The sequence below is a fragment of the Furipterus horrens genome, unplaced genomic scaffold (assembly GCF_987537825.1).
Source record: "Furipterus horrens unplaced genomic scaffold, mFurHor1.1.pri manual_scaffold_5, whole genome shotgun sequence".
NCBI classification, from domain to species: domain Eukaryota; kingdom Metazoa; phylum Chordata; class Mammalia; order Chiroptera; family Furipteridae; genus Furipterus; species Furipterus horrens.
Window position 1 is genome coordinate 122,638,705 of NW_028327175.1, and position 26,907 is coordinate 122,665,611.

The 26,907-nt window shown below is 47.9% G+C and overlaps 2 protein-coding genes across 3 annotated transcripts; one reads left to right on the plus strand and one right to left on the minus strand.

Moving 5' to 3' along the window:
• The first annotated feature begins 5,522 nt into the window (after positions 1–5,522).
• Positions 5,523–16,009, plus strand: TRIM72 (tripartite motif containing 72). 2 transcript variants are annotated; one of them, XM_090277679.1, is made up of 8 exons: positions 5,523–5,777; positions 6,077–6,473; positions 8,889–8,984; positions 9,073–9,303; positions 9,762–9,784; positions 12,922–13,040; positions 13,948–14,508; positions 15,010–16,009. In XM_090277679.1, coding segments are annotated over exons 2-8 (1,422 nt in total). In that variant the 5' UTR covers positions 5,523–5,777; positions 6,077–6,083; the 3' UTR covers positions 15,012–16,009. The 2 variants fall into 2 exon arrangements, with proteins under 2 accessions (XP_090133805.1, XP_090133804.1); XM_090277678.1 differs by lacking the exon at positions 15,010–16,009 and having other exon boundaries at positions 13,948–14,960.
• On the minus strand, positions 7,007–8,123 carry PYDC1 (pyrin domain containing 1). The gene is made up of 3 exons (XM_090279206.1): positions 7,732–8,123; positions 7,406–7,448; positions 7,007–7,224 (listed from the first exon to the last, which is right to left on the minus strand). The coding sequence occupies exons 1-2, from the start codon at positions 7,995–7,997 to the stop codon at positions 7,445–7,447; spliced, it is 270 nt and encodes an 89-aa protein (XP_090135332.1). The 5' UTR covers positions 7,998–8,123; the 3' UTR covers positions 7,007–7,224; positions 7,406–7,444.
• Positions 16,010–26,907: the final 10,898 nt, after the last annotated feature.

The following is a 26,907-nucleotide window of genomic DNA, read 5'->3' on the forward strand; positions in this document are numbered from 1 at the left end:
GTTTGTCTAACTTTTGAGTGTCCTCTGTCTACTCTCCCATTAACTTTTCTCTCCTCTCTGTGCAAAATGAATGATTGCTTCTGCATGTCCGCAGGATGCCCCTACTCTGCCTCTATTGCAGTGTTATCACACAGTGTACCTGTTCCCTCTACTTTCCCCGCCAGACTGAGCTCCTTGAGGTCCCTTTCTGGTCCAGAGTTCCCAGCACAGAGCCTGGCACACTCAACCCTGGTAAGCCATTATGCAATGACAAAGGAATCCTAGAATGTAGAATCAGAAAACTGCTCTTTTTACATTTGGTAGAGTCTTAGAAGCTGTGTGTGTTTAAATATTTTAAAAATTTATTTATATACAGAGGGGAAGGGAGGGGGAAAGAGAGGGAAAGAAACATCAATGTGTGTTGTGTAACCCCAAGTAGGGACCTGTCCCACAACCCAGGCATGTGCCCCGAATGGGAATAGAACCGATGACTCTGGTTCACAGGGCGGCACTCAACCACTGAGTCACACCAGCCACGGCTGCTTTGTGTGTTTGAGTCATGGAATTTAAAAAATGATTGCCAAATTTAACCCCTACACAGAGCAGAGATTCTGTCAGCCACATGGCCGTTGACTACATCACTGAGTGCTTGTTTGGGTGGTGGAGTGGCCTTGGCTTTCAGTAAAACCAATGTAACACGTTTCAACTGAACTTTTGGGGCTGCAGGAAGTTGCACCTGGGAGAGCATATGCTGTGACCAGGAGAAGTTGGGCTTCTCACACCTGGCTTCCTGGGGGTGAGGGAGCTGAGGACATGTCACGGTGGTGTCACACTGTGCCTCTTCCCTTATTCCTGCATGTCACCACCGAGTGCCCCTCCTTTTGAGCCGAGCTTGCTCCTGGCATCCAATCCCAGTCAAATTCCTGCTGCACACATTCAGACAGAGACATGGAGGACATGGTTTTCACCCGACATTGCCTCAGAGCAAGTGCTAGCACTTTGGTGTGATGTCACAGGGAAGCAAGGGACAAGGGGCCAGGGACAGGCAGCCTTTCCTCTCCTAGGACTGGAAGCCTCACTCCTGCAGTGATTTCAGGCTGGAACTCAGTGGGAACAATTTACACCTTTTGATAGGTGGCTGTGCTCTATGAAAACATTGTAGACTCTGAACTCAGAAGGACACAGGCTTCTGAAGACTATTTTATTCTAAAAACATGTATCAAGGATCTACTACATGCCCAACCCCATGATAAGTGCTGGTGGAAGATGAATCAGAGTAACAAGAGCTTTCATTGTTTGAATTTACTATATTCCAGGCACTAAGCACTTAACTTTCATAATCTCATTTAATTCTCCCAATAACCCTGTGAGGTATGTGTCTTTATCCCACCTTACAGAGAAGAAAATGGAGGTTTTCAGAAGTTAGTCTGAATGCCTATACTGGTAATAACAGAAAACACAGATTGAACCCATGTGCATCTGAGCCCCAGGCCCAAATTCCAACCAACATCTTAAAAGTCCCAGTGTCCTCGAAAATGGACAAATTGCTTGGAGGGATTATGTATATGGAAATTTATGCCTCCTCCAGGCTGTCCCCACACACTCTTAGGAGGGCAAATATTGCAGTAATAGTAATGATAACTTCCTCCTCTATGCAGAATGTCCTGGAATGTACAAAGCACATTCAGAAGACTGGGATAGTGGGAAAAACAGGAGACAAGGGATGTCAGACCCACTCAGATTTGATTCCTAGACCCTCTACCTCTTAGCTGTATGACTTAGGGAGGTCACGGCCCCTCTTGGGGTCTGTGTCTTGTGTCATCAATGTGCTCACCCCACTGAAAAGGGCAGTAGGTTACCCAGGGTCTCCCTGTCACGTAGAGGTAGAGCCTGCTCATTCCTGGACACAGCCAGGGGTGGGCAGCTCTCACTTCTCCCTTGGCCCCTTTTCTGGGGGAAGTCTCAGAGCTCTGAGCTTTGACCCCTGGCAGGAAAGAACCTCCAGTCTTACCTCAGGCCCACCCTTGCCCCCTGGACTAGAGCCAGAGCAGTTGGTGGTAAGATGCTTCCTGGGTGTGACCTTTCACCCAACAAAAGTAGCCCTTTGATTGCTGGAGCCAGATTGCTCGTCCTGGGTCCAGAAGGACCATAGACTGCCAGGACTGTGGGCAAGTACATAACCTCTTTGTGTCTCATGGCCTCCCGGTAAGATAGGAACAGTAATGAGGTTATTATGAGGTTACAAATGAAGTTATGACATTATAAATGAGTTAAGAATTGTGAAGTGCTTGGAACAGACCTGATGACACATAGTAGGTGCTTTTGTCATTATTAAAGTTTCTGGGCCTTAGTTTCCCAATCCGTAAAGTGGGGATGATATTGTTGACCACATCTTCTATGGGCCTGGCATTGTTCTAAGAGCTTTACACAAACTAGCTTGTTGAATCATCATAACAACCCAATACTTTGATACTAATCCTTAAACAAACCTCATTTTACAGATGAGAAAATCGTGTTAAATAACTTGCCCAAGGTCACACAAGGAAAGAGCAGAGTCAAGATTTAAGCCAGTAGTGTCAGTCATCGCTTTGAATGTTCTAGAATGTATAAAGTACATTCAGAAGATTGTGGGATAGTGGGAAAAGCAGGAGACAAGGGGTGTCAGATCCACCCAGATTTGATTCCAATCCTCTACAATCCTGGTGTTTGTTTATATTGTCTGGTTTAATCCTCATGACAGCTCTACAGGGATGTCATTATTATCCTCCTTATCCTTATATTGTAGCTGAAGATGCTGAAGCCCAGAGAGGTAAGTGATTCTCCTGAGCTCATGATGTCAGCATTCAGGACCTGCCCCTGCAGTGGTCCTGACTGGGAATTTCTTGTTTCTTTTGCCTTTATGCAATGCAAGGTGTTCTCTCCTGCTGTACTTATCACTCCAGCTCTTGGGAAGCTCTCCCTTAGGACATGCTAAAACCTCTCCCCTCTGATCTCTGGGGACTCCAGGGACCTCACAGAGCTCGTCTTAGGGTCAGCAACACTTGTTCTTACCTCCTCCTCTCCTAGATGTGATTTTTGGCCTGTTCTTGTCCTCTAACCTCTTGTAGACAATCAATGTTCCTTCCACGGGTCAGAGTCAGACCTGGCCCATCTACAGAGAGGGAATGAGTTGACAGTCGCCTCCCTGTCCTGGTTCCCACTCCTGTTGACCAAACCTCCAGCCCCAGCCTGGCAGTGATGGAAACTCCAGGCAAGATCTACATTTGAGATATTGACTTTTCTGAGACAAAGTGAAGTGGCTTGTGGTTTCAGAGACCAGCTCCAGATATGATCTTATCCCCAACCCCTCCTTTTTGCCAACCCCAGGCCAAGTCTGAGCCATCAAAAATAGCAGAGAGAAAATCAGAGGCTTAGAGATAGAGTGGGGAAATCAAACTTCACTGGATTTCTCAAGGTTCTAGTAAAAAGCCTTAGCTTCCTGGGACTGCTCACATATCATGAGAATTAAAGTTAGAGTTATTTGTATAGTTAATTGCTCCAATCGAAAAAAATAATAAAACTTCTGTTATCTCTTCATGAGAGGCCCAAATGATTAGAGCCAGAACAAGGTGGCTGGGTTAACCCCCAATGTGCCAGGAAGCCTGGAGTAGCTTCCTAAGTGGGCCAGCATGCAACATGCAAGGGCTTCACGCATTCAAGAAATGAGTCCCACAGCTTGGAGGCAAGTCCAGAACTTGGAGACTTGTCATAAAAGCCAAGATGTGTGAGGAGCCATCTGACTCTGGGGAGATTTATATACCTGCCAAAGAGTTGGAGTAAGAAGACCTTCAGACAGAGGAGGGGAACAGCGGCTTCCTTCCCCTTTATAAGCAGGAAAAATAATTCTTGTTGCTCACCTATGGGGTGTCTGGCTATTCTCATAGGATAATGGATCTGGCTCTCATTGCAACATCCTAGAGCACAGAGGGGCCCAGACATTTACTATTTACTGTGAGGTATTTAATGAGAAGTCTGTCTCTGATCCAGAACACCTTGTGTGCACATTTGGGATAAAATTCATAAACATGAATATTAAAAACCCAAGAGAGGAAAACAGAGAGTCCAAAGGGGACACAAGAGACTGAAACAGAAACAGAATTTGAGGGAGACAGAGAGTGGTGGAAGGAGAAAGCAAATCCAGGTAAAGGCTGAGAGAAAGTGTGACTGGAAGGCCAAAAGAGAAGGACCCAGTGAGTTTGTGTGTTTATTCCTTTGTTGGTTATTTATTGAGCACCTTCAGTGTGCCACACACTTTATTTTAAGTTGGAGACAAGCAGTGAACAAATTTATATTCTGGTAGGAGGAGAAAGTTGAAAAACCAATGAGTAAAATATATTATATGTCAGATGGTGATAAATGTTATGAAGAAAAGTAAACCAGGGAAGGAGGATGTGAGATTTAAAATCGAGGAGTTAGAACCCAGTCTGGGGTGGCTCAGTTGGTTGAGCATCTTCCCACAATGCCAAAGGCTGTGGTTCAATCCCTCGTCAGGGCCCATGCCTGGTCGTGTGTTTGGTCCCTGGTGGAGGCACACAGGAGAAGCAACTGATGGATGTCTCGTTCTCACATCGATGTTTCTCTCCCTCTTTCTCATTCCCTTCCCCTCTCTCTAAAGTAAATAAATAAATAAATAAATAAATAAATAAATAAATAAAATCTTTAAAAACAAAATCAGGGAGCTAGGAAAATCTCCCTGAAAAGGTGATGGTGGGTAAAGATCTGAATGAGGACAATGAGGAACTGTGCAATACTTGGGTTTGAAAGAGTTTCCCAGAGGGGATGGCAAGTACAAAGTCCAAGGCTGGAGTGAGCAGAGGGCGCGGGGTGAGAAATGAATGGGGTCAAGTTGGGTAGATAGAACCTTCTAGGCTACTGTGAAGACTTTTGTGTTTATTCTGAATGAAATTTAAACTGAGATTTCAAGGATAGGCATACAGGAAGGCCTGAGATCCCCAGGGCAGAACTGACATCTGGGCTGAGGGTTCTGGATTCAGTTCATTCATTTATTTAACTGTCCCTCTATTATTTATTTTCTAAACATTAAGGGAGGCCCGCTTTGTCCCCAGAATTGTGCTTGGCACTGGAGAGACAGAAAAAAGTCTCTTCCCTGAGCTCTGGAGGAAGAAAATCTTTCAGGATGGGGCGAGGTCCTGTCTTCCTGCAGGTGGAGATAATACTGTTGGCGTGACCTTGGAAAGATATAAGCTTGGGAAATAAGTGGGTGATAAACTGGGGAGGGGTCATACTTAGTGGAGGGGGAAGCTGAAGATTGTGGAAGTGGGGGTGGGAGAGAAAGGGCAGATTACTATCAATCATGTTTCTCTCTTCTCTGTGGTATGAGAGGCTCTGTCTCCTGCTGGCTCTGAGCTCTGACTTCAGACTGGGCAGGGAGGGGACAGTGGGACAGGCCAGGACAGGTGGCCTGGATATGTGTCACTTGTTCCCTGACCACTCAGTCTTCACTTTTAGAACAGATTCCAGAAGTGATGGGAGGCAGAGGCAGGGCAGCTAAATATAGCTCTGGGACCAGGACTCAGTCTGGGAGGATCTGTCTGCTATTCACTGCTGCCGGTCACCTGTGGTGTCCACTGCTAGCTGCCCCTGAGAGTCTCCTGTCCTTGCCCTCAGTTCGTTGCTTGCTTCTCATCTATCTTCAAATACAACTTTGACAGCTCACCCAGCCCCCTGTGGTTAGTTAGGCCTGACTTTACCTGAGCTTCCTGGGAGTCTCTTTTTGCCCCAGATCTCCAGCCAGACCCGTGAGTCCTGTGGATCCTGTGGGCCTGAAGATATGGGGGAGGGGAGGGCTGGGAGTCCTGGGGAGGTGAGTGAGAGGAGGTTGGGGGGTGGGGCTTTGGAGAATTTGGGGCTAAGACAGGGGAGAGACAGTGGGTAAGCCTGTGTTTGCAACCCGGGCTTGTGTTTATAACTGGGACTGAGACAACGTCCGTCCCCGACTGGGCAGATGGGGGGATATTACTGGTGCTGGGGCTGAGCTGGGGGGGGTGGTGGTGTCGCCAACCGCTGAGCCTCCCTGACCCACGTCTCCTGTACCCAGGCCCGCCATGTCGGCTGCGCCCAGCCTCCTGCACCAGGAGCTGTCCTGCCCGCTGTGTTTGCAGCTTTTCGACGCGCCCGTGACCGCGGAGTGTGGTCACAGCTTCTGCCGCGCCTGCCTGAGCCGTGCGGCAGGGGAGCCGGCGGAGGACGGCACGGCTCCCTGCCCTAGCTGCCAGGCACCCACGCGGCCACAGGCGCTCAGCACCAACCTGCAGCTGGCGCGTCTGGTGGAGGGGCTGGCACAGGTGCCGCAGGGCCACTGCGAGGAGCACCTAGACCCGCTCAGCATCTACTGCGAGCAGGACCGCGTGCTCGTGTGCGGCGTGTGTGCCTCGCTTGGTTCCCACCGCGGCCACCGCCTGCTGCCCGCAGCTGAAGCCCATGCGCGCCTCAAGGTGTGGGACCCTGGCGGCCTGCGGTGGGGGGTCGGGGTCGTATGAAAGCGTAGGGACTGGGTAGGGCCCATCAGGAGGTTGCTACATTGACTTGAACTCTGAGCTTCAGGGCCCAAGACGCCTGGAGTTTCCTGGGACGCGAGAGGGGCGAGGCGGCTAGGGAATGTGGGGCCGAGGAGCTGAAGGCGGGACCTGGCGGAGAGCTAAGCCGTGATGGGCGCTCAGGGGCGGGCCCTGGTGGGACTGGTGCGGCCCAAACCTAAGATTTTCCAGGCTCCTGGGCAGGCAGCGCTGAGCGCAGGCCCAGGCTGGCACCGAGACTCAAGTCAAGACTTTTTCAGGTTGGAGCTGTTAGTCCTGAATGCTTCCAGAGCCCACACATAGTTGTGCGCGCACCATAGTTTGCAATCTGCACTGGTGCCCAGAAAAGACACTTAGACACTGGCAAATGGAGACGCAGGGACACACTGGCTCAGCCATGCCATACGTGTGGCAAGTCATGGGAGGGTATGTGTCTACACAGGCCCAGGGAGGTCTGTCATGAAGCATTTATTGGGTTGCGTTAGAATAAACGACAGGTGCAGGAGGAGGACCAGGTGGAAGCTGGAGGCATTGAGCAGTCCTCGGTCAGAGCGCGAGGTGGAAAAGCGTCTATCTTCTCAGGACTGGTGGTCCGGGTGGGCTTCTGCGGGTTATTTTGTCCACAAACATCATCAGCATTGCACTGTACTTCCCCTTGCCCCTCAGACGCCTGAGGGAGTAGAGCCCCCAGTCTTCAGGCTCACGGTGGAGGCCTTTAGATTCCTCTAGGGGACCAGCCTCACCTTCCCTCCTTCTCCTGCCGTACATAGTCCAGCCCAGGGCTGGCTGGTGGTCTCCTAGTCCAGGGCAGGAGCCTCCTCCGCCCAGGAACCCTCCCAACCCAGGCTCACCTCTCCTGAAAACCTCATAACTCCCAACCTCTTCTGTCTTTATCTGCGAAGAGAGAGCAGAGTCCATGAAATGGGACACAGCACCAGGAGTCCACGGAGCCTCCAGGGCGCAGGTGGGGCCGGATACAATTTGTCAGGGTCCGAATCACCTCAGCCCTAAGGCCCAGGGAGGGGTTGGCCAGAGGTCTGGAGGAGAGGGACAGGAAGGCTGGGGCGGGACTGGACGCCAGGGTCTTGGCGAGGAAGAGGGGCTGGGACCAGCTTGTTGACCCTGTGCCAAGACTCAAAAGAAGTTGAATGGAATCTTTCGGATGTGGAAAACTCACGCGACCCCCTGAAGCCGTGCAGCCTCCTCCTGCAAGCCCATGTCTCGAAGCAGGACTGCAGTGAGCTCGGCGCCGTAATCCTCGCAGTAGAAGGTGACCAGCTTGTCGGTGAGGTCCACCGCGTCGAGCTGCCCGAGCGCCCCCCGCGGGATGTTCCGAAAACCCTCTCGGAGCTGCGCCGCCCCCAGCTTCAGCTTGAATTTCTTGAGCTCCTCCGGGGTCAGGTTCTCCAGCGCCTCCAGGATGGCGTCGCGCTTCTTCCCCATGGCTCAGCCCTGCCTTCTCTGAACCTCCGGCGGTAGCGCGCTCAGAGCCACCAGGTCCACCCCGTCCTGCAGTAGGTGGGGCTGTCGGGGCCCTGCAGGACTTGCTGGGGAGGAGATTGTCCTGGCGGCTGGCGCGCTGGCACGGGAACCCACGTGGGTCAATCCTCTGGCTCCCCACCTGGCGGGCACTAAACAACAAACAGTGCCTGGTGGCTCTCCCAATTTCCCTTAGGGGAGGTGGGAGGGAGCCGCCAATTTGGCGCAACTACCAGCCAGGCACAGATGACTGATCCCATTCTGCAGAAGAGGAAACTGAGGTTGGAAGCCATGGAACCGTTTAATTCCAGGGTCATGCACCTCCCAACAAAGAGTGGCTTTGTCAGGAGGTATTAGGAACTCCCCCAACAACCTGCATGTCAGGAGTCACAAACCGGTAGCCCATGGTGTGCAGGGAGGCTGATTGGGGTGTTTTGGTAATGTTCTGCTTTTAAGTATGGGGTGAAGCCCAGGAATTGGAAGAGGTTGCATTTCTTCTTTGCACACCCTACACTCACCCCCTGAAACCTGCGTGTGCCATCTTCCTAGCCCTCTGGTGAAGTAGACCCAATCACATTTGTGTTTGTCATCCTCACAAAGACCTGTGCTAGGGGGCTGCCTGTTGAGGGGATGGGCTCAGGCTAGGGGGTACTTAACCTAAATAGGCAAATGGAGGGTAAGGCATCCTAGGCATCGGGGCCAGTACTGTCAAGGGCCTGGAGACCTGCAAGTGGGTTTGGGGAATGGTCAGATGCCAGCATGCTGGAGGAGGAAGTGGCATTGAGGCCGAGTCCTAGAGGGCAGGTTCAGGTGGGGGAAGGCAGCAGTGTCACTTCTTTATGTGTCACCCCCCAGACGCAGCTCCCACAGCAGAAGTTGCAGCTGCAGGAGGTATGTACGCGCAAGGAGAAGAGCGTGGCTGTGCTGGAGCATCAGCTGATGGAGGTGGAGGTGAGGGGCTTGGCATGGCAGAGCCTGAGGACTGTGGGTCCAGGCTTGGGGCCCCCAGCTAAGTGCTTTTGCCTGTCTGCCCCTACAGGAGACAGTGCGTCAGTTCCGGGGGGATGTGGGGGAGCAGCTGGGCAAGATGCGGGGGTTCCTGGCTGCACTGGAAGGCTCCTTGGACCAGGAAGCGGAGCGTGTGCGGAGTGAGGCAGGGGTTGCCTTGCGGCGGGAGCTGGGGAGTGTGAACTCCTACCTGGAGCAGCTGCGGCAGATGGAGAAGGTGCTGGATGAGGTGGCAGACAAGCCACAGACTGAGTTCCTCATGGTGAGCGCTGGATGATCTTCCCTTTCTGCCCCTCAGCCAGGCTTCAGGCCCTAGAGACCTCATCCCATGGTCAGACAGGGACCCTGAGGTCCAGAGAGGGGCAGGGATAACCCAGGGTCACACATGGAGGAAGGGTGGGCCCCAGAACTGCTGTTATGGCTGTTTAGCTTAGGCACTGCACAGGGACACTATATTTAGGTGGGCATCATTCATATCATAGACGTTGTAGGTTTGTATATTTGTCAGGGCAATCGTCTACCATGTAGAACTAGTTTCTTGATGAAGGGGTTACCTTTTTCTAATTTACACAGAGATAAAGGGTTAGGTGGCCTTGAATTCTGGGTTTCTTGGCTTTTCTGATTCTTCCTCATACTTAGCATTCTTTATCCACCCCATCCTGAGACATCTCTAGTGTGGTTCCTGCCTGCCTCACTTCCATTTTCTTTTTCTCTCTCCAGAAATACTGCCTGGTGACCAGCAGGTGAGATCATCCTGCCCTTTTCCTTTTCCCAACTTGCCCTGGTCTTCAGGGACACTGGCTGGCTCACCACCCTCTACTTATGATATGCCTGTCTGCTCCCATTCAGTCCACTGCAATTTCCTTGCACTTTGTGTTGAACACAGAAATGAACCTGACCTGGTCCTTCTACTCAGGAACCTCCCAGACAGATGTGGGCAGTGACAAGGGCATCACTGTGTGCTCAGTACTGCCTGGAGGGAAATGGATGACCAGGGCAGGCTTTCCAGAGAAGTGCACATTTGAGTTGGATGCTGGAGGGATGAACTGGAGTTGGTGAGGTAAAGAGTTGGGGGAAGAGCATTATAGGCAGAAGGAACATCAAGTGCAAAGACCAGTAAGAGGGAGAGAAGATGAAGCTGGTGTGGCAGGTGAGGGCAAACTGTGAAGAGCTAAGGAGCTTGGACCTTATCAAAAAAAAAAAAAAAAAAAAAAGACTTTAAAGTATTTATTTATTTTTAGAGTGAAGGGAAGAGAGGGGGAAAGAGAGGGAGAGAATCATTGATTGGTTGCCTTTTGCATGCGCCCGACCAGTATTGAACCTGAAACCCAGGTATGTACTCTTACTGGGAATTGACCCAGTAAGGCAATTGTCCCGCTTTGCAGGATGACGCGCCAACAAACTGAGCCACACTGGTCAGGACCCAGCAAAAGACTTCTTAAAAAAATTGTGGTAAAATACATATAACATAAAACTGACCCTCTTGACCATTTTTTAAAAGTATATTTTATTGATTATGTTGTTATAGTAGTCCCAATTTTTTTCCCTTTGCTCCCCTCTGCCCAGTAACCCCCGCCCCTCCAGCAATCCCACCCCTCTTAGTTCATGTCCATGGGTCATGCATATAAGTTCTTTGGCTTCACCCTCTCCTATATTATTCTTAACGTTCCTCTGTCTATTTTTTTTTTTTTCATTTTCACCAATAGCTTTATTTTAAGTATATTTTATTGATTATGTTGTTACAGTAGTTCCAATTTCTTCCCCCTTTGCTACCCTCCGCCTAGTACCCCCTTCCCTCCAGCAATCCCACCCCCCATAGTTTATGTCCGTGGGTCGTGCATATAAGTTCTTTGGCTTCACCCTTTTCTATATTATTCTAAACTTCTCCCTGTCTATTTTGTACCAACCAATTGTGCTTAATCCCTGCACCCCTTCCCCATTTCTCCCCCTCCCCCCTCCCAGCTGACAACCCTCCAAATGATCCCCATACCTATGATTTTGTTCCTGTTCTGGTTTGCTTACTTGGATTTTGTTTTTATTTTTTAGATTCAGTTGTTGATACTTGTGAATTTGTTGTCATTTTAGTGTTCATAGTTTTGACCTTCTTTTTCTTAAGTAAGTCCCTTTGACATTTCATGTAATAATGGCTTGGTGATGATGAACTCCTTTAGCATCGCCTTGTCTGGGAAGCACTTCATCTGCCCTTCCATTACAAACAATGGCCTTGCTGGATAGAGTAATCCTGGTTGCAGGTTGCCTTTCCTCACATTGAATACTGCTTGCCAGTCCCTTCCTGCCTGCAAAGTGTCCTCTGAGAAATCAGCTGATAGTCCTATAGGCACCCCCTGTAGGCAACTCTCCGCCTCTCTCTTGCTGCTCCTGGACTCTCTCTTTATCTTTCACCTTTGGCTTCTCAATCATGATGCGTCCTGGTGTGGTCCCCTCTCGGTCCAGCTCACCCAGGACCCTCCATGCTTCCCAGACCTGTATGTCCATCTCCTTTGCAAAATTTGGGAAGTTTTCCTCATTTTTTTCAATTCTTGCTTCCTCATTCTGTACTGGTTCACTGTTTTTTTCTTCCTTATGTTCCAAATCATTGATTTGAACCCCGGTTTCCTTCCCTCCACCATTGGCTTTATGTGGATTTTTCTTCATTTCACTTAGCATAGCTTTCACTTATTCTCTTATTCGTTTGTCATACTCAAGCATATCTATCAAGACTCTGAGCATCTTTATCACCATTGTTTTGAATTCTGAGTCTGTTAGGTTGTCTGTCTCCTCATCTGTTAGGTTGTCTATCTCCTCATCACTTAGTTATCACACTGGAACCTTGATCCGTTCCCCGTTTTGGGCCATACTTCTCTGTCTCCTCCTCTTGACAGGCTCCTGTGTTTGTTTGCCTCCACATCCCAGGTAGAGCTGTCACTCCTGTTATGTTGTAAGGGGTGGAGCCTTAGGGATTGTCAGTACAGGGCGACCTGTTTCACCACGTTGTGGCGCTGCTGTGGGGGAGGGGTCTGAGAGGGAACAATGCCACCTGCTCAGCACTTGCCCCTTTCCAGGCACCTCTCCACTTCCACACCGGACTGGTGCCCCTCTAGCTGTTGCCCTGGCCATCGTTCCCAGAGTGGATGGGTCTGTGGACGTTTTTGGACCATGGGGGGCCCTTTAAACAAGTGGACTCTGCTGAGACCGGCAGTTTCTGCCTCCACCCCAACCCCCACTGGTCTGCACAGTCGGAAGCAATGAGGCTTGATTTTCCCTGGTGCTGGGACTGTGAGCTACGAGGTCTGGTGAGGAGCTGGGAATGCTCCCCAGGTGTCCCTCCTGACTTTTTAAAATGTGTGCCTGGGCTTTCCGCCTGCCTGCTGCCGCCACTGCTGCTGCCACCACCACACTGTTTCCTCCCCACCCAACCTCCGCCCCTCCTACCTGTCTGAATAAGTATTTCTTCTTTATATCTTTGTTTGTTGGACATCCATGCAGATCGATTTTCTGGAACTTCTGGTTGTCTCTAGTTTTGAGGTAGTTGTATTCCTTCTTAGTTGTGGAGGGAGATGTAGCATGTCTGTCTACGCCTCCATCTTGGCCAGAAGTCCTTGACCATTTTTTTTAGTGTACATCTTAGGTTCAGTATCATTAAGTATATTCATGTTGTTGTGCAACCATCACTACCATCCATTTCCACAACCTTTCTACTTGGCAAACTAAAAATTTAGCAGAGGAGATTAAGCCAGGTATGATGTGGAGAAATCCTGGAACTCCACCGCCACCCTATCCTCCCTATCCTCCTATCTTCCCGGGTATGGCCCTCTCTCCAATGCCATGCCTCCTTCGAAAGTCCCTTCACAGACACCTCCCCATACTGCCCCACCCCTAGGCTGCAGAAGATCCTGGCAGAGTCACCACCACCTGCCCGTCTGGACATCCAGCTGCCTGTCATCTCAGATGACTTCAAATTTCAGGTGTGGAGGAAGATGTTCCGTGCTCTGATGCCAGGTACAGGGAGGGATTGACTCTGGCTTTATGAGTGTAACTATGTGGTTGATGGGAGGACATAGTCACACACAGAGGCCTCCCAATTTCAGCTAGGAAGGTCATTGAAGAAGGTGCCCTTTGCCCTTTACCGCTAGGGTTTCCCTTGTACCCTCATACCCATGCTAAGAGAAGGACCTTTGAGGGTATGGGACTTTGAGGGTATAGGTGGGTGACTGACATGGAGAGGACACTGCTTCCAGGAATGGTCCTGCTGGGGCCTGGGTGTGAACCCTGTGTGATCCTTAGCCCACCTCTGCCCCTTCTGGAAAGGAGATGATAATCCCTGCTAATTGGGGCCTGAGGGTATGCAGAGCTGGAACCCTGGTACTGGCCTGGGCAGAACACCGACTCTGGTGGCCTGTGGTTGGGGCAGCCCAAGGCCTCAGCTCCCCCTCCCCAAGAGTTCAAATGCATTGGGGTGCTACAGTTCACAGAGCTCCAGGACACATGGCTGTGCAGCGCTCACTGCCTTGCAGGAGGGGGGAATGGAGGGATCTCTGCTTTACTCAAGAGCAGACTAAGGCTCAGAGACTGAGTCAAGGCTGACTGAGGTCACAGCTGGTGAGGTCGGAGCTGGCCTGGCACCAAGCTTCCTGACTGTCTCCTACTTTGTGACCTGGGCCTTAGATGCTTAGTTATATGCCTTGTATCAATGTAATCCATCCACAACCTTGGAAGGAGACAATTATGGTCTCCACTTACAGCTCAGAGAGGTGCAGTCTTTGGTCGAAGCCAGTAAGCAGAGAGGGATTCACTTTCTAGAAGGGCTGGAAGTGTTTGAGGAGACAAAGCTGGCCCATAAATTGATTGTGGGAAAAGGCTCGCGGGACATTAACACACAGGAGCTTGACTGATCTCTCTCTGGCAGTGGTGAAGGAGCTGACCTTTGACCCGAGCACGGCCCACCCGAGCCTGGTGCTGTCTCCCTCCAGCCACCGTGTGGAGTGTTCAGAGCAGAAGGCGCTGCCAGCAGGGGAGGACCCGCGCCAGTTTGACAAGGCCGTGGCGGTGGTGGCTCACCAGCTGCTCTCTGAGGGCGAGCACTATTGGGAGGTGGAGGTGGGCGACAAACCGCGCTGGGCACTGGGCGTGATCGCTGCCCAGGCCAACCGCCGTGGCCGCCTGCACACGGTGCCCTCGCAGGGCTTCTGGCTGCTTGGTCTGCGTGAAGGCAAGATCCTGGAGGCGCACGTGGAAGCCAAGGAGCCGCGTGCACTCCGCACCCCGGAGAGGCGGCTGGTGCGCATTGGAGTCTATCTAAGCTTCCGCGACGGCGTCCTCTCCTTCTACGATGCCAGTGACAGGGATGTGCTGGAGCTGCTCTTTGCTTTCCACGAGCGCCTACCTGGGCCCGTGTACCCTTTCTTCGACGTGTGCTGGCATGACAAGGGCAAGAATGCTCAGCCGCTGCTGCTCGTGGGGTCTGAGTGTGAGGAGGCCTGAGTTTCCTGCCCCTGCTGGGTTGAGGAGGAGTGCAGGGTTGGGGTGGGGGGAGGAGAGAGCTGGGGACTCCAAGAGTTTTGAGGAGGTGGGGGTTGGAGTGAATAGAGGGCTGCCAGTGAGGGGATGGGGTGGTGGTAGGGAAGGGAGATCTAAGGTCAGGCCAGGAGGAAATCCCAGTGTGGGAACCTGGAGGGCTAATTGTTCAGGAAGAAACTGAGGTTGAGGGAAGGAGGGAAAAGGGTCAGAAGCCTGGGGAGGATGAGGAAGGAGCTGAGAGCTCTGTAGAGTGAAGAGCCCTTGTGGCCACACACTTCCCTCCCTGAAGACCTGCAGCAGTGGGGCAGACTCACCAACCAGAAGACCTTGCACTTATTGGTTCTCTGACTGGAGTGTGCATCAAAACCGCCTTTCTTTCTTTCTTTCTTTCTTTCTTTCTTTCTTTCTTTCTTTCTTTCTTTCTTTCTTTCTTTCTTTCTTTTTTTTTCAGAACCGCCTTTCAAAGCACATACAGTGACTTGTTAAAGCACAGATGGCTGAGTTTCTAATTCAGTAAGTCTGGGGCAGGCCCAAAATTTGCCTTTCTAACAGTTCCCAGTGATGCCGTTGCTGCAGGTAGCCCCTGGAGAACCACTGACTGAGGCACCCCACTGTTCAGTCAGCTGTCCAGTATACAGAGTCAGTTACCAGATGGCTGACAGAAAATCCAAAATACACTCCCCCACTCAACAGTCATTTAAAAACTGCCAGAGCCATGCTAGGTGACCCCCAACTTATTTCCTTTTCCTTTTGGAATATGTTTACTGAGTGTCTTGGACATTGAGGAGACCCCCCAAGTTGTTAATCAAGAGAAGAGCCTGATGCTAACCTCACACAGGATGCTGCTGCTTGTGGGCAGTAGAAGGCTCCCCCGCCCCCCAGTTGACCTCCAAGCTTAGTTGCTGGTTCACACCTTCCTTCGTTTTTTTAGCTCAAAGACCCACTTGCTGGGCTTTGGAGTAACCACTGAGGCTGAGAGGCTTTTGAGGATCCAGCAGGTGGCCCTGGAGGCTGCTGTTCTAACTTTCCAAAGGGAGGATGATGGCCTGGGGACATTTGCTCTCACAGGCTGGGACGCTATTGTTAATATGTGACAGGCAACTGGTGCCAAAGAGGGAATTTTCTCGGGAGATGGAATTTAGAGGACAAAAAGCAGGTTGTGGGTAGAGTAAAAAAGGCCTCAAGATCTGGCTTGAGGGGCACTCCTGGCTGTGTCCCTCAGAAGAGAGGATTAATCTGAGGAGCTCTTTCATGGTAGAAAATAAAACAATGAAGTAAAAGCATTGTTATTTGGTTGTAAAATCCAGCAACATTAATAAAAACTATTGTGTTCTGACTCCTTCCTCATTAAATCTGTGTGAAGAGACAACTGACCTATTGCTAGGCAGTAACCTCCTTATTGACCTCCCCGCCTTCAGTCTTGACCCATTAAATCTTTCTGAAAACACAAATGTGGTCATGTGGTTCAGTGGCTGAAAACTTTCAACAACTGTTGTTTATAGGAGAAAACCCCATCTTTGGCTTGGCATTTGAGGTGCCCTGCTATTTTGCAGATATATCTTGTGCCAATCCCCTGCAACTCACCCCCTTCCACCCCCACCATGCAACTCTGCCAGGAATGCCTTTTTCCTTCCACTTATCCTTCAGGACTCTTGGGAAGCACCGCCATTTCTAATCCTCTCTTAACCACAGCACCTCCTTATAATGTGCATCCCACTGTCATGGGCATCTGGGGAGGGCTGGTGGTGTCCAAGAGCCTAAAGCTCCTTCCTGAGAAAACGGGGACTCTGAGAAGCAGACACTAAGGCAGGATTGAGTGTGCAAAGATTTATGAGGGAAGATGGCTCTGTGAGAAAATGGAACTGTTAGATTCTGATGCCAGTCTGACCATGAGTGAAGGAAACAGGAAGGGAAGCTTGAGTGGAAGTGACTGTTGTGAGGACTCCTCCACAAAGCCGCTACTGCGAGAAGTCTTGGTGGTTGGCTGGGAGCAGCCTGGGAGAGCTGGGCATGGCACAGACACAGGGACAGGTTTCCCAGATCTTCAGCTGCACCCTCCGTCATTTGCTCCTCTTTGTTGGAGTTACATGGGAATTTCTTTTCACACCCTCCATAGGTTCTTTCTACATAAAGTTACCCTGGCTTGAGCTGCGTGCTTTGAGGGAAATGACCCTGTGACCTTGCCCGTGGCTAACTGACTGAGAGATGAGTCCCTGAGCCAAAGGCAGTCATGACAGGGAGAGTTTTTGGAAACTGCCTAATCAGGTTGTTCCTTGTTGGGTGGTGGCTTCCTGGCCCAGCCAACACCTCCCTGGGGTTGTAAGAAGGTGAAATGGGACAGCACTCATTTCTCAAAGGATCAAAATCTCCTCCTTTAGTACTTCCTCCCCCACTTGTGGAGACTCTGGGGTCCCGGAGCAATTGGCTGCTGAGAGGTATCCTGTGCCTCCTGACTTCTGTGTGTACAGGAACAAATTGGCACCTGCTAGCACTGTGCTAAACATCAAGCAAAGACATTTATTGAGAACTTGTTATGCGTCCATAACTTTATACTTTCATTTGTCTCATCCTTGCAACACTAGGCCTCAAACTAGCATCATACCATGCTTGGTGGCCTCTTCGCCTGGGGTTCAAGTATCCTCAGGGAACAATGGTGCCACATGTGCAGCATGCCTCTTGGAGTACCAGCTTTATGCCAGGTTTCTTTCTGGTGATGGTGGTGGTGGTGGCAGGAAAGTTGTATAATTTAATTAGTAAGTAAACATTGAAAACATCACATTTGTATTAAAACAAACATAATATGGAGTACATAATTTGCATGAATTTTTGAGATTCAATAAGAGAGGCGCACCCTGGCTGGTGTGGCTCAGTAAGATTGAGTACCGGCCTGGGAACCCAAAGGTTGCGGGTTTGATTCCCAGTCAGGGGGCATGCAAGAGGCAACTGATTGATGTATCTCTTGCATATTGATGTTTCTCTCCCTTTCTCCCTTCCTTCCCTTCTCTCTAAAAATAAATCAATAAAATCATTAAAATATTATTTTAAAAAATAAGAGAGGTCTGTCCATAAAGTTTTGCATTGGTGCTGGCTGTTTAGATCTAGACTTCCAGACCCTCAGTTATATGAATTATTAAAATTATCTTAAAAATTAAAAATTATAAATATTGCATGAATACACTTAATATCTTATGGTTCCCAATCCTAATTTCTTGTTTTCCTCCCTCATCAGAAATAATTCCTATTGTCAGTTTGGTGAGTAGTTTTCCAGGATTTTCTGTACATGTTTATGTCCCACAGAAAGTACACAATACTGTGTGTTTTTTCTATGTAAATGGTGTCACATTCTACATGAATATGACATGTTGTGCAATATGCTTTTTTTTTTTCATTTATCTATATAGTCAGGAGATCTGTTTGTAAGGGGCAAGGAAACTGGTGACTCCCAAATCAGTAGAAAATAATTAGCAGCAAAGGGCAAATGTAATTAGAGGGTCTCTGAGCCAGAGTTAACAGTATTAGCATATTTACAAATCAGAAAAGGGGCATTCAGCAGCTCGGCACAAATGCTTCTGAGGACAAAGGCTACCTGAGATCAAAGAGGGGGAGATAGTCATCACCAAACTCCAGGAAGTGGGAAAATGTAGCTAGACAGCCCAGCAAACAAGATAGAGAAATTTCAAAGAAGAGCTGGAGACAGACCTATAACCAGATCACCCTCAGTTAATTATCACCCTCAGTTAATTTGATTAATCGTGTTAGATTGTGACTCCAGAGTATCCAGCATGGAAAAACGGAGAAGGAGGAGGGGGAGAAAGAAAGGGGTGTGTGTGTGCTTTACTCGCATTAGGATAAAAACAGCCAGCTCTATCTTTTCCGCACGGACCTTGATTTGGCTTTTTGGCTGCCTCCAGAGCTGCAGATCTGTGAATAAACAACTGCCTTGGTTACTGCTAAAGTCCTGTGTCCCAGTGTTTTATTGTGAGCATTTCTCACAATTTGGTGACTTGTCTGGGATTCTCCGCCTGTGTGCGGGAAGGGGCTCTGAGCCGAAGTGGGACAAAGCGTCCTACCCGTTCTTGGGTGGCTTGCTCAACCCAGAGCCCACCTGTCTGACAGTGTCTGGAAACGACTGGAGACTTCTTGTTGGGACCGCGGTGGATCGATTCAGGGGGGCACTAAAAGTAAAAAAAAAAAGAAAAAAACAAACACCGCGGCAACCAGGCAACCTTGTGCATGGGCCAAGGTACAAAAATTGGACTTAAGTACTGCCTTGGTGGTTGGGCATTCTCAGGGAGTCGAATGTGTGTGTGGCTGGGACATATCTCAAGATAAGGAGCAAGTGTGGAGTCCAGATCTGCAGTTCTGTTCTCCCATGAGGGAAAGGGCCAGAGACTGACAAAGCATCTCGGGCTGTGTGCAATGTCTCTGGTAAGAGGGTTGAGCACACAGGACTGTATACAAGAAACTTCCAGCAAGGGAGGTTGAGTATATAGGGCATGGATAGAAACTCTCTGGTATAGGGGGATTGAGCTCACGGGGTCTGTGTTCAATAAATCTCTGGTAGAGGAGGTTGATAACATAACTGGATTCAGCCACAGGAACCGACTGAGGATGGGACATAAAAATTCTAGGCCTAGAGAAACAAAGTGGAGCACGGATGTTCTACCTAATAGTCCATTAGGGAGAATGTACGGGGCATGGACAAGAAACTTCCGGTACGGGGGGGGGGGGGGGGCGGGGGGCGGGGGTTGAGTTCACAGGCCGTGGATGACAAATTTCCAGTATGGGTGGTTGAGCTCACAGCAAGTGTTAGTGGGGAGAAGATCTCCAGACCCAGGATAAGGAGAAACAGAAAATGGTAAAATATAATTGTCTCCTTTGGCCAAAAGAACCCATTAAGGGACAATCTGTTTTCTGGCCTTATATGTGAGTGATCAGGCATCAACTTTTAAGGAAGAGAGGGAATATGCTCTCTGCTGGTCACCCCCTACCAGCAGATGTGCAGGTCTTTTAGGCTGTGCCCAAAGCTGCAGATCTGTGAATAAACAACTGCCTCAGTTACTGCTCAAGTCCTGTGTCCCGGTGTTTTACTGTGAGCATTTCTCACATGTTCATGTTACCTTATAGATCCTACCTTCTTCTTTTTAACTGCTGTGTAGTATTCCACCACATGACTGTGCTATTGCTTAACTAATCATGCTCTCCATGATTAATTGCTATTTGTTTCTAATTTTTGTTATTGCAAACAATGCTGAAATGAACATCCTTGCCCATGTCTCTATGTGCACATGTGCAAAGGTTTCTCTGCGGTAGATACTAAGCGGTGAAGCTTCTGTGTCCTAGCTTGTGTACCTTAAAATTTTTTTTTTCTATTTCACATTTCTTTTTTTAAGTATATTTAATTGGTTATGCTGTTACAGTAGTCCCAACTTTCTTCCCTTTGCTCCCCTCCACCCAGTACCCTCCTTCCCTCCTGCCATCTCAACCCCCTTTAGTTCATGTCCATGGATCATGCATATAAGTTCTTTGGCTTCACCCTTCCCTATATTATTGTTAACTTCCCCTCGTCTATTTTGTACCAACCGATTATGCTTCTTAATCCCTGCACCATTTCCCCATTTCTGCCTCTTCCCTCTCTCAGCCGATAACCCTCCAAATGATCCCCATACCTATGATTCTATTCCTATTCTGGTTTGCTTAGATTTTGTTTTTATTTTTTAGATTCAGTTGTTGATAGCTGTAAGTTTGTTGTCATTTTAATGTTCACAGTTTTGATCTTCTTTTTCTTAAGTCCCTTTGACATTTCATATAATAATGGCTTGGTGATGTTGAACTCGTTTAGCTTTACCTTGTCTGGGAAGCACTTCATCTGCCCTTCTATTCTAAATGATAGCTTTGCTGGATAGAGTAGTCTTGGTTGTAAGTCCTTGCTTTTCAACACATTGAATATTTCTTGCCAGCCTCTTCTTGCCTGAAAAGTTTCTTTTGAGAAATCAGCTTAGAGTCTTATAGGCACCCCTTTGTAGGTAACTCTCTGCTTTTCTCTTGCTGCTTTTAAGATTCTCTCTTTATCTTTAAACTTTGGCATTTTAATTATGATGTGTCTTGGTATGGTCCTCCTAGGGTCTAGCTTGTTTGGGTCTAACATGTGCTTCCTGGATTTGTATGTCTATTTCCTTCACCAAATTTGTGACATTTTCCTTCATTACTTTTTCACATAAGCTTTCAATTTCTTGCTCTTCCTGTTCTCCTCTGGCACCCCTATGATTCGAATGTTGGCACGATTAAAGTTGCCCCAGGGGTTCCTAAGCCTCTCCTCATTTTTTTCAATTCTTGTTTCCTCATTCTCTACTACTTGACTGTTTATTTATTTCTTATGTTCCATATCGTTCATTTGAACCTTGGTTTCCTTCCCTTCATCATTGGTTTTATGTGGATTCTCCTTGGTTTCATTTAGCATAGCCTTCACTTCTTCCCTTATGCATTTGCCATACTTAAGCATATCTGTCAAGCCTGTGAGCATCTTTATCACCAGTGTTTTGAACTCTATGTCTATTAGGTTAGTTCTCTCCTCGTCACTTAGTTCTCACACTGAAACCTTGATTCATTCCCTCTTTTGGGTCATTCTTCTCTGTCTCCTCATCTTGACAGGTTCCTGTGTTTGTTTGTCTCTGTGTCTTAGGTAGAGCTGTCACATCTGTTACGCTGTGAGGGGTGGAGCCTTAGGTATGCGGCAGTATGGGTGACTTGTTTCACCACGTTGTGGCTCTGTATGTAGGGGAGGGATCTGAGAGGAAACACTGCCTCTTGCTCAGCACTTGCCCCCTTTCCAGGCACTTCTCCCACTTCCGTATGGGACTGGTGCCCCTCTAGTTGTTGCCCTGGCTGTTGTTCCCAGAGTGGGTGGGTCTGCAGATGTTCTAGGATTGTGGGAGCCCTTTAAACAAGCGGACTTTACTGAGAGGCCAGCGGTTCTTCCTCCGCCCCAACCTCCACTGGTCTTCAGTCAGAAGCAATGATGCTCTATTTTCCCTGGCGCTGTAACCATGAGCTGTGTGGTCTGGTCTGATGCTGGGAGGTCTCCCCAGGTGTCCCTCCCTACTTTTTAAAACATGTGGCTGAGCTTTCCGCCAGCCTGCTGCTGCTGCTGCCATTGCTGCTGCCAGCACACTGTGTCCTCCCTGCCCTGGCTCTGCCTCTCCTACCTGTCTGGATGAGTGTTTCCTCTTTATATCTTTGTTTGTTGGACTTCCGTGCAGCTCGATTTCCTGGAACTTCTTGTTGTGTCTAGTTTTGAGGTAGTTGTATTCCTTATTAGTTGTGGAGGGAGACGCAGCGTGTCTGTCTAGGCCTCCATCCTAAATTTTTAATGGTATTACTATTAACTTGTGGATTTGGAGAAAAAGTGGTGGACTTGAAGAATTACAGGACATAAAGTGGTTAAAACTTCAAAGTGGTTGGACTTGAAGAGTTACACCAGGAAACTATCTTTTACCAGTAGTTTCAGCCATCCTCTGGTAAGTGGTCTCCAACATTTTTGGCACCAGCAACCGGTTTTGTGGAAAACAATTTTTCCACAGATGGGGCGGGGGGTGAGGGTGGGGGACAAGAGACAGAGCTCAGGTGGTAATGTTAGTGTAGAATGAGTAGCAGAGGGAGACATGTCTCACCCATTGACCCAATAATTCTAAGCCTGGTTCAATAAGGCTGCCAGGCATTCCAAACAACACAACTAAACTATAATAGTACAGGGGGAGCCCTTGAAAGTCTGTGTGTATCATATCCACTAGCTGGGAAAAGGAAAGCCTTGAAATGTGTATCCATCCCAAGGCCTGGAAGGGGAGGGGGATTACAGAGCCCAAATAAATAATACCCCGATTTGGTCTCTCACACTCTCTACAAAGTGATAATCGGCCTTCCTTTACCTCCAAGATTACTCAGTCAGTCTCTGAGGCCCTAGGCCTCCATTCTGTTTGGAGACCTCAGTCCTCTGGGAAGGTGGAGATGGTGAATCAGACTTGAAAAAGAACATTAGCGAAGCTCTGTCAGAGAACTGGGTAACACTACTGTCTATAGCCCTCAGAAGAATCAGGGGCTCCCCTAAGACTAATATGAGGCTCTGCCCCTTTGAAATGCTATATGGCAGGCCATTCTTAACTCTGGATTTAATACTTGGTGCCAAAACTTAGGAACCTGACTTGGATCCTGACTTGGATCTCATCCATTGTTTCCAGCCATTTGGAACACAGTGAGTATAATCTCTCACCTTTGGGGTAAAGGAGATGCTGCGCTGTGGGGGTGGGCCATTCAAATGTGCTAGGACTATGTTTGGAGATAGAAACAAGGAAACCTGAATGAGTGATCAGGTTCTGCCAGGGCTCTGAAGACAAAAGAGGCACTTCCTCCCTCTGGCCTCATAGGGAACTCCTATCACCCACCACATGGACTCCTTAGCCTGTTCTGTCTCTAGACATGGCCAGAAGAAAAATCAGTTTAGGTCATTGGCCTGTTGTAAGATTGCAGCATCTCTTCACTGCAGGTGGCTTTGCCAAATCTCTCCCCTTAGGTGACTTTGCAACATCTCTCCCCCAGGTGGCTTTCTTGCTTGCCACATGGGGGATCTCTGGCATCCGGGTCTCTGGCCACCCTAGGGTGAGCTTGCCATTCCAGCCTTTGGCCACGTTTCCTTTTGCTGACCCATTAATTAGTAAACTTTGCTTGCTTGCTAATAGGTTTGCTAATCTGTAATTTTTACATGCATCAGCAAGAACCAAGGTTTCTCTGGTAACGGTAATGACAGTAATGCTTCGCTTCCTAGCCTGCCTCTCATCTCCTGCTGTGTGGCCAGATTGGCACTGGTCTGTGGCTTGGAGGCTGGGGACACCTGCCCTGGAGGACTGCATAGCTTTTAGGTCATTTTAAACTGAAGAACAGCTTTTCAGGCACAAAAATGTCCAGTCTGGCATAATGCAGAATTCCAGCATCACATTCAATTGAAAGTGACGTGAAGTGGAAGAGGATCCGGTCTTTCACTCTCCTTTCTATCTCCCTCCTTTCTATCCCCTTCCCACCCCCAAACCCTTCCCACTTTGCTCTGCTGCCTACTTCAAGATTCAGGTTAGTTAGAGGAAAAGAGATGACGTATGATTAGTGTGGTTATAATTTGGGACCTCTGTCATGACAAATATCCAAATACTCCTGCTTTCATGGCCGGTGTTGCTGGGTTCTTCAGAGATGAATTAAGCAGACACTGTTAGGGTGATCTCTTGTGATAGCTCTTCAGCCCCTGCCCTGAGCTTTCCCTTGCCCCCGCAGCCCACCTCCTGTAGTTACGCCACTGCTGGGCCCCTTTGCCTGGGTAGACAGCTGTTTTTTGGTGGTGGTGGTGCTGTCTATCACAGTACCTTAAGCCCAGCTATTTTTGGTGGCATTTACTTGGCCTAGGATGTCTCATGCAAAGATAACAGTGTGGTCCCCTCTCTCTCCTTGCCTGGCCACTTTGGGCTACTGTAGTATATTTTGTCTCCTCTCTGGAATTCTCCAGGGGGAAGCCAGAACTAATCTCCACGTTCATGTAGGTCTCCAGGCTCTTGGGGACATGTGTCAGGTTCTCTTGAGAACTTTTCACCAGTCTTCATCTGGGCCTTCCAGCTCCTGCAGCCCAGAGCAGAAGAGTTCTTCTGGAGCAACCCTTCACTTGCTCTGAGGTGTGGGGAGCCCTCTATGGGGGACAGGAAGAGAAAAACCAAGGCTCTCCAATTCATCCAGAAGGTGCAATTTGCTCTCTCACTAGGAAATTTCAAAGAGTGTGTTTCAAATGTGGGACAGCATTTTTATTATGTATTGTCCCCATCTTAAAAGAATTCTGAATAATTTGTCTTGGGGTATGTGACATTTAATCTGAGATCCTCAGAAGAAATGCTGTATTAATAAAACTGAAGGTCATCACCGACTAAGCTGCTGCTACTGTTTTTCTGGCTTTTCTTTCCCTGAGAGTAGAGGCTGAGTAGAAAATTTAGCAAGGCTGGGTGGAGCTGAGAGTTCCAGGAAGGGACTTGAGAGCAGCCCCTATTCAGCTGCCCAAGGTCTGGCTGAAAGGATATAAACAGTTCCCGTAGTGTAAATATGTAGCCCTTTCCTTTAAACCATCATGAAACTTTGTGAACCAAATAGTATGAGATATAATGTCAAAAAGTTTTTAATGCAATGGAAAATACTCATGATATAAGTGAGAAACAACAAAGCATCATATCAAAGTATATATATATAAATATATATATACACACACACACACATATGTATATATTTAATAAAGATTACAACTCAGTTGCCAAAAAATTGTACACACAATCACTTTTACCTACTTTAATCCTCATTTCTAAAAACTGTTGACATTTTCTTACATAATCATATTGCTATGATCACACCTAAAAAAATCAACAATTATTCCTTAGCACCATTGACCTGCTAATTTGACGTAACATTATGTTGCTATAATTTGTGCATGGTGTTTAATAATATTCCATTTATTCACTGTATCCATCCATTTTCTTAATGGTAGGCACTGAGTCATTTCCGGTTCTTAGCAATTATAGATAGTGTAGATATGAATATATTTGCACATGTTTCCTGATGGATGTGTGCTAAATATATTTTGACAAATAACTGAAAGTGGAATTGCTGGGTAGGTTATGCAGTGTTCACACCTGTGTTTCAAAAGTGGTTGTATAAATTTTCACACTAAGCAGCAGTGTATTAGAGATCCCATCAGTCCCCATCTTCTCTAACACTTGGATGTATATATTGGGCTGCAAAGTAAAATTCAGTTTCTTACTGTGGTCACATTCAGAAAAGTTTGAAAAACATTGGTATAAAGAGCCAACTAGTTAGAAAGGATTTGTTATAAAAATCTACAGTCCCTTAGTCCTTCCCTACAACCACATTGAGGCAATCATTTTGTTAATTTTATTACTTGTCTTTAAAACTCAAAGTAATGTACATAATGCTACAACTTAATTTTCAGGCATTGTTTATTAGATCTTCCTATTATGCAAAGTTGGGATTTTCCTCTTGTTTCGCCACTCCCTCTCCCTTTCTCCATCCTCCCAATATAGTTAAATCTATTTTTGATTCAACTGATGTTCTGGCTTTACATTAATATGACTATACAAATGCTATTGATGGCAAAGCCATGTAATATTCTAATTTCTTTATCTCGCTTTATAACCTTTTGTTTTCTCTCAATTAAAACTTTTCTCTTCCCTTTTCTTAGTCATCTTAGTGTTTTCATCAATTCAGTTGCCAACCTCCCTGCCCTGCAAGTTGTCTAAATTTCTCGGTATGTCAGACACATCAGATGTTCCATCTGGTGGGTTGTCTGTCCTGCTCATCTCCTATCTCTCTGTCTTCTGGTGCCCTCCCCCAAAGCCCTTGCCTCTCCCTCCTGTTGCAAAGCCCACAGCTATTTTTTGCCTTTTTTAACTCTTCAAGTCACAGCAGTATGGTATTCACATGCTCCACATCTCTACCAGGGCCTTTTTCAAGGTCAAGCTTGTGTTGCTAAATCTAACGGATATGTTTCTGTTTTCATCTCAACCTCTCAGCAGCATTTCACATGCCTGATGTCTGACTTCCTGAAAGCAGTTTCCTCATTCTTGCTTATCAGTTGTCTCTCTGTCTTGGTTTGCATGCTCCCAGAAGCAGACCCCGAGACAAAGATTCTAGTACAAGGAGGGTGGTGCGGGGATCACTGGCAGAGGGGCAAGGAAAGAAACGCAGGAACATAAGGATGCATTTTTTCATTTCCCCCCTTTTTATTGAGGTATAATTGACACATAAAAATTGCATATATTTATAATGTATAGTGTGATGATTTGATATATGTATACACTGTGAAATGGTTACCCACAACAAGCTAATTAACATATCCATCATCTTGCATAGTCATTATTTTTACTGTGGTGAGAACACTTAAGATCTACTCTTAGCATGTTTTAAGTATACAACATAGTATTATTAACTATAGTCACCATACTGTACATTAAATCTCTAGAATTTATTCAGCCTGTGTAACTTTGTACAAAGAGTGCATTATTAAGCCAATTGCCTTAGGGAGTGACTGAACCTTAATCCAGAGAGGAAACTCTAGGAGATGGTGAAAAACATATACCTCAGAATTATCCTACCTAAGGCGCTAGTGAACTGGGATGTTTATATAGAAACTTCTGAAAATAGTTGGTTGAGAGCTGCTTTGGGAGTGGAGTGGCACTTTCAGCTTAATGGGTTATGGGCCTAGCAGCCATCTGGAGGTTGACCTGCAGCATCTGAGGGTGTTAGTATCTGAGGGATT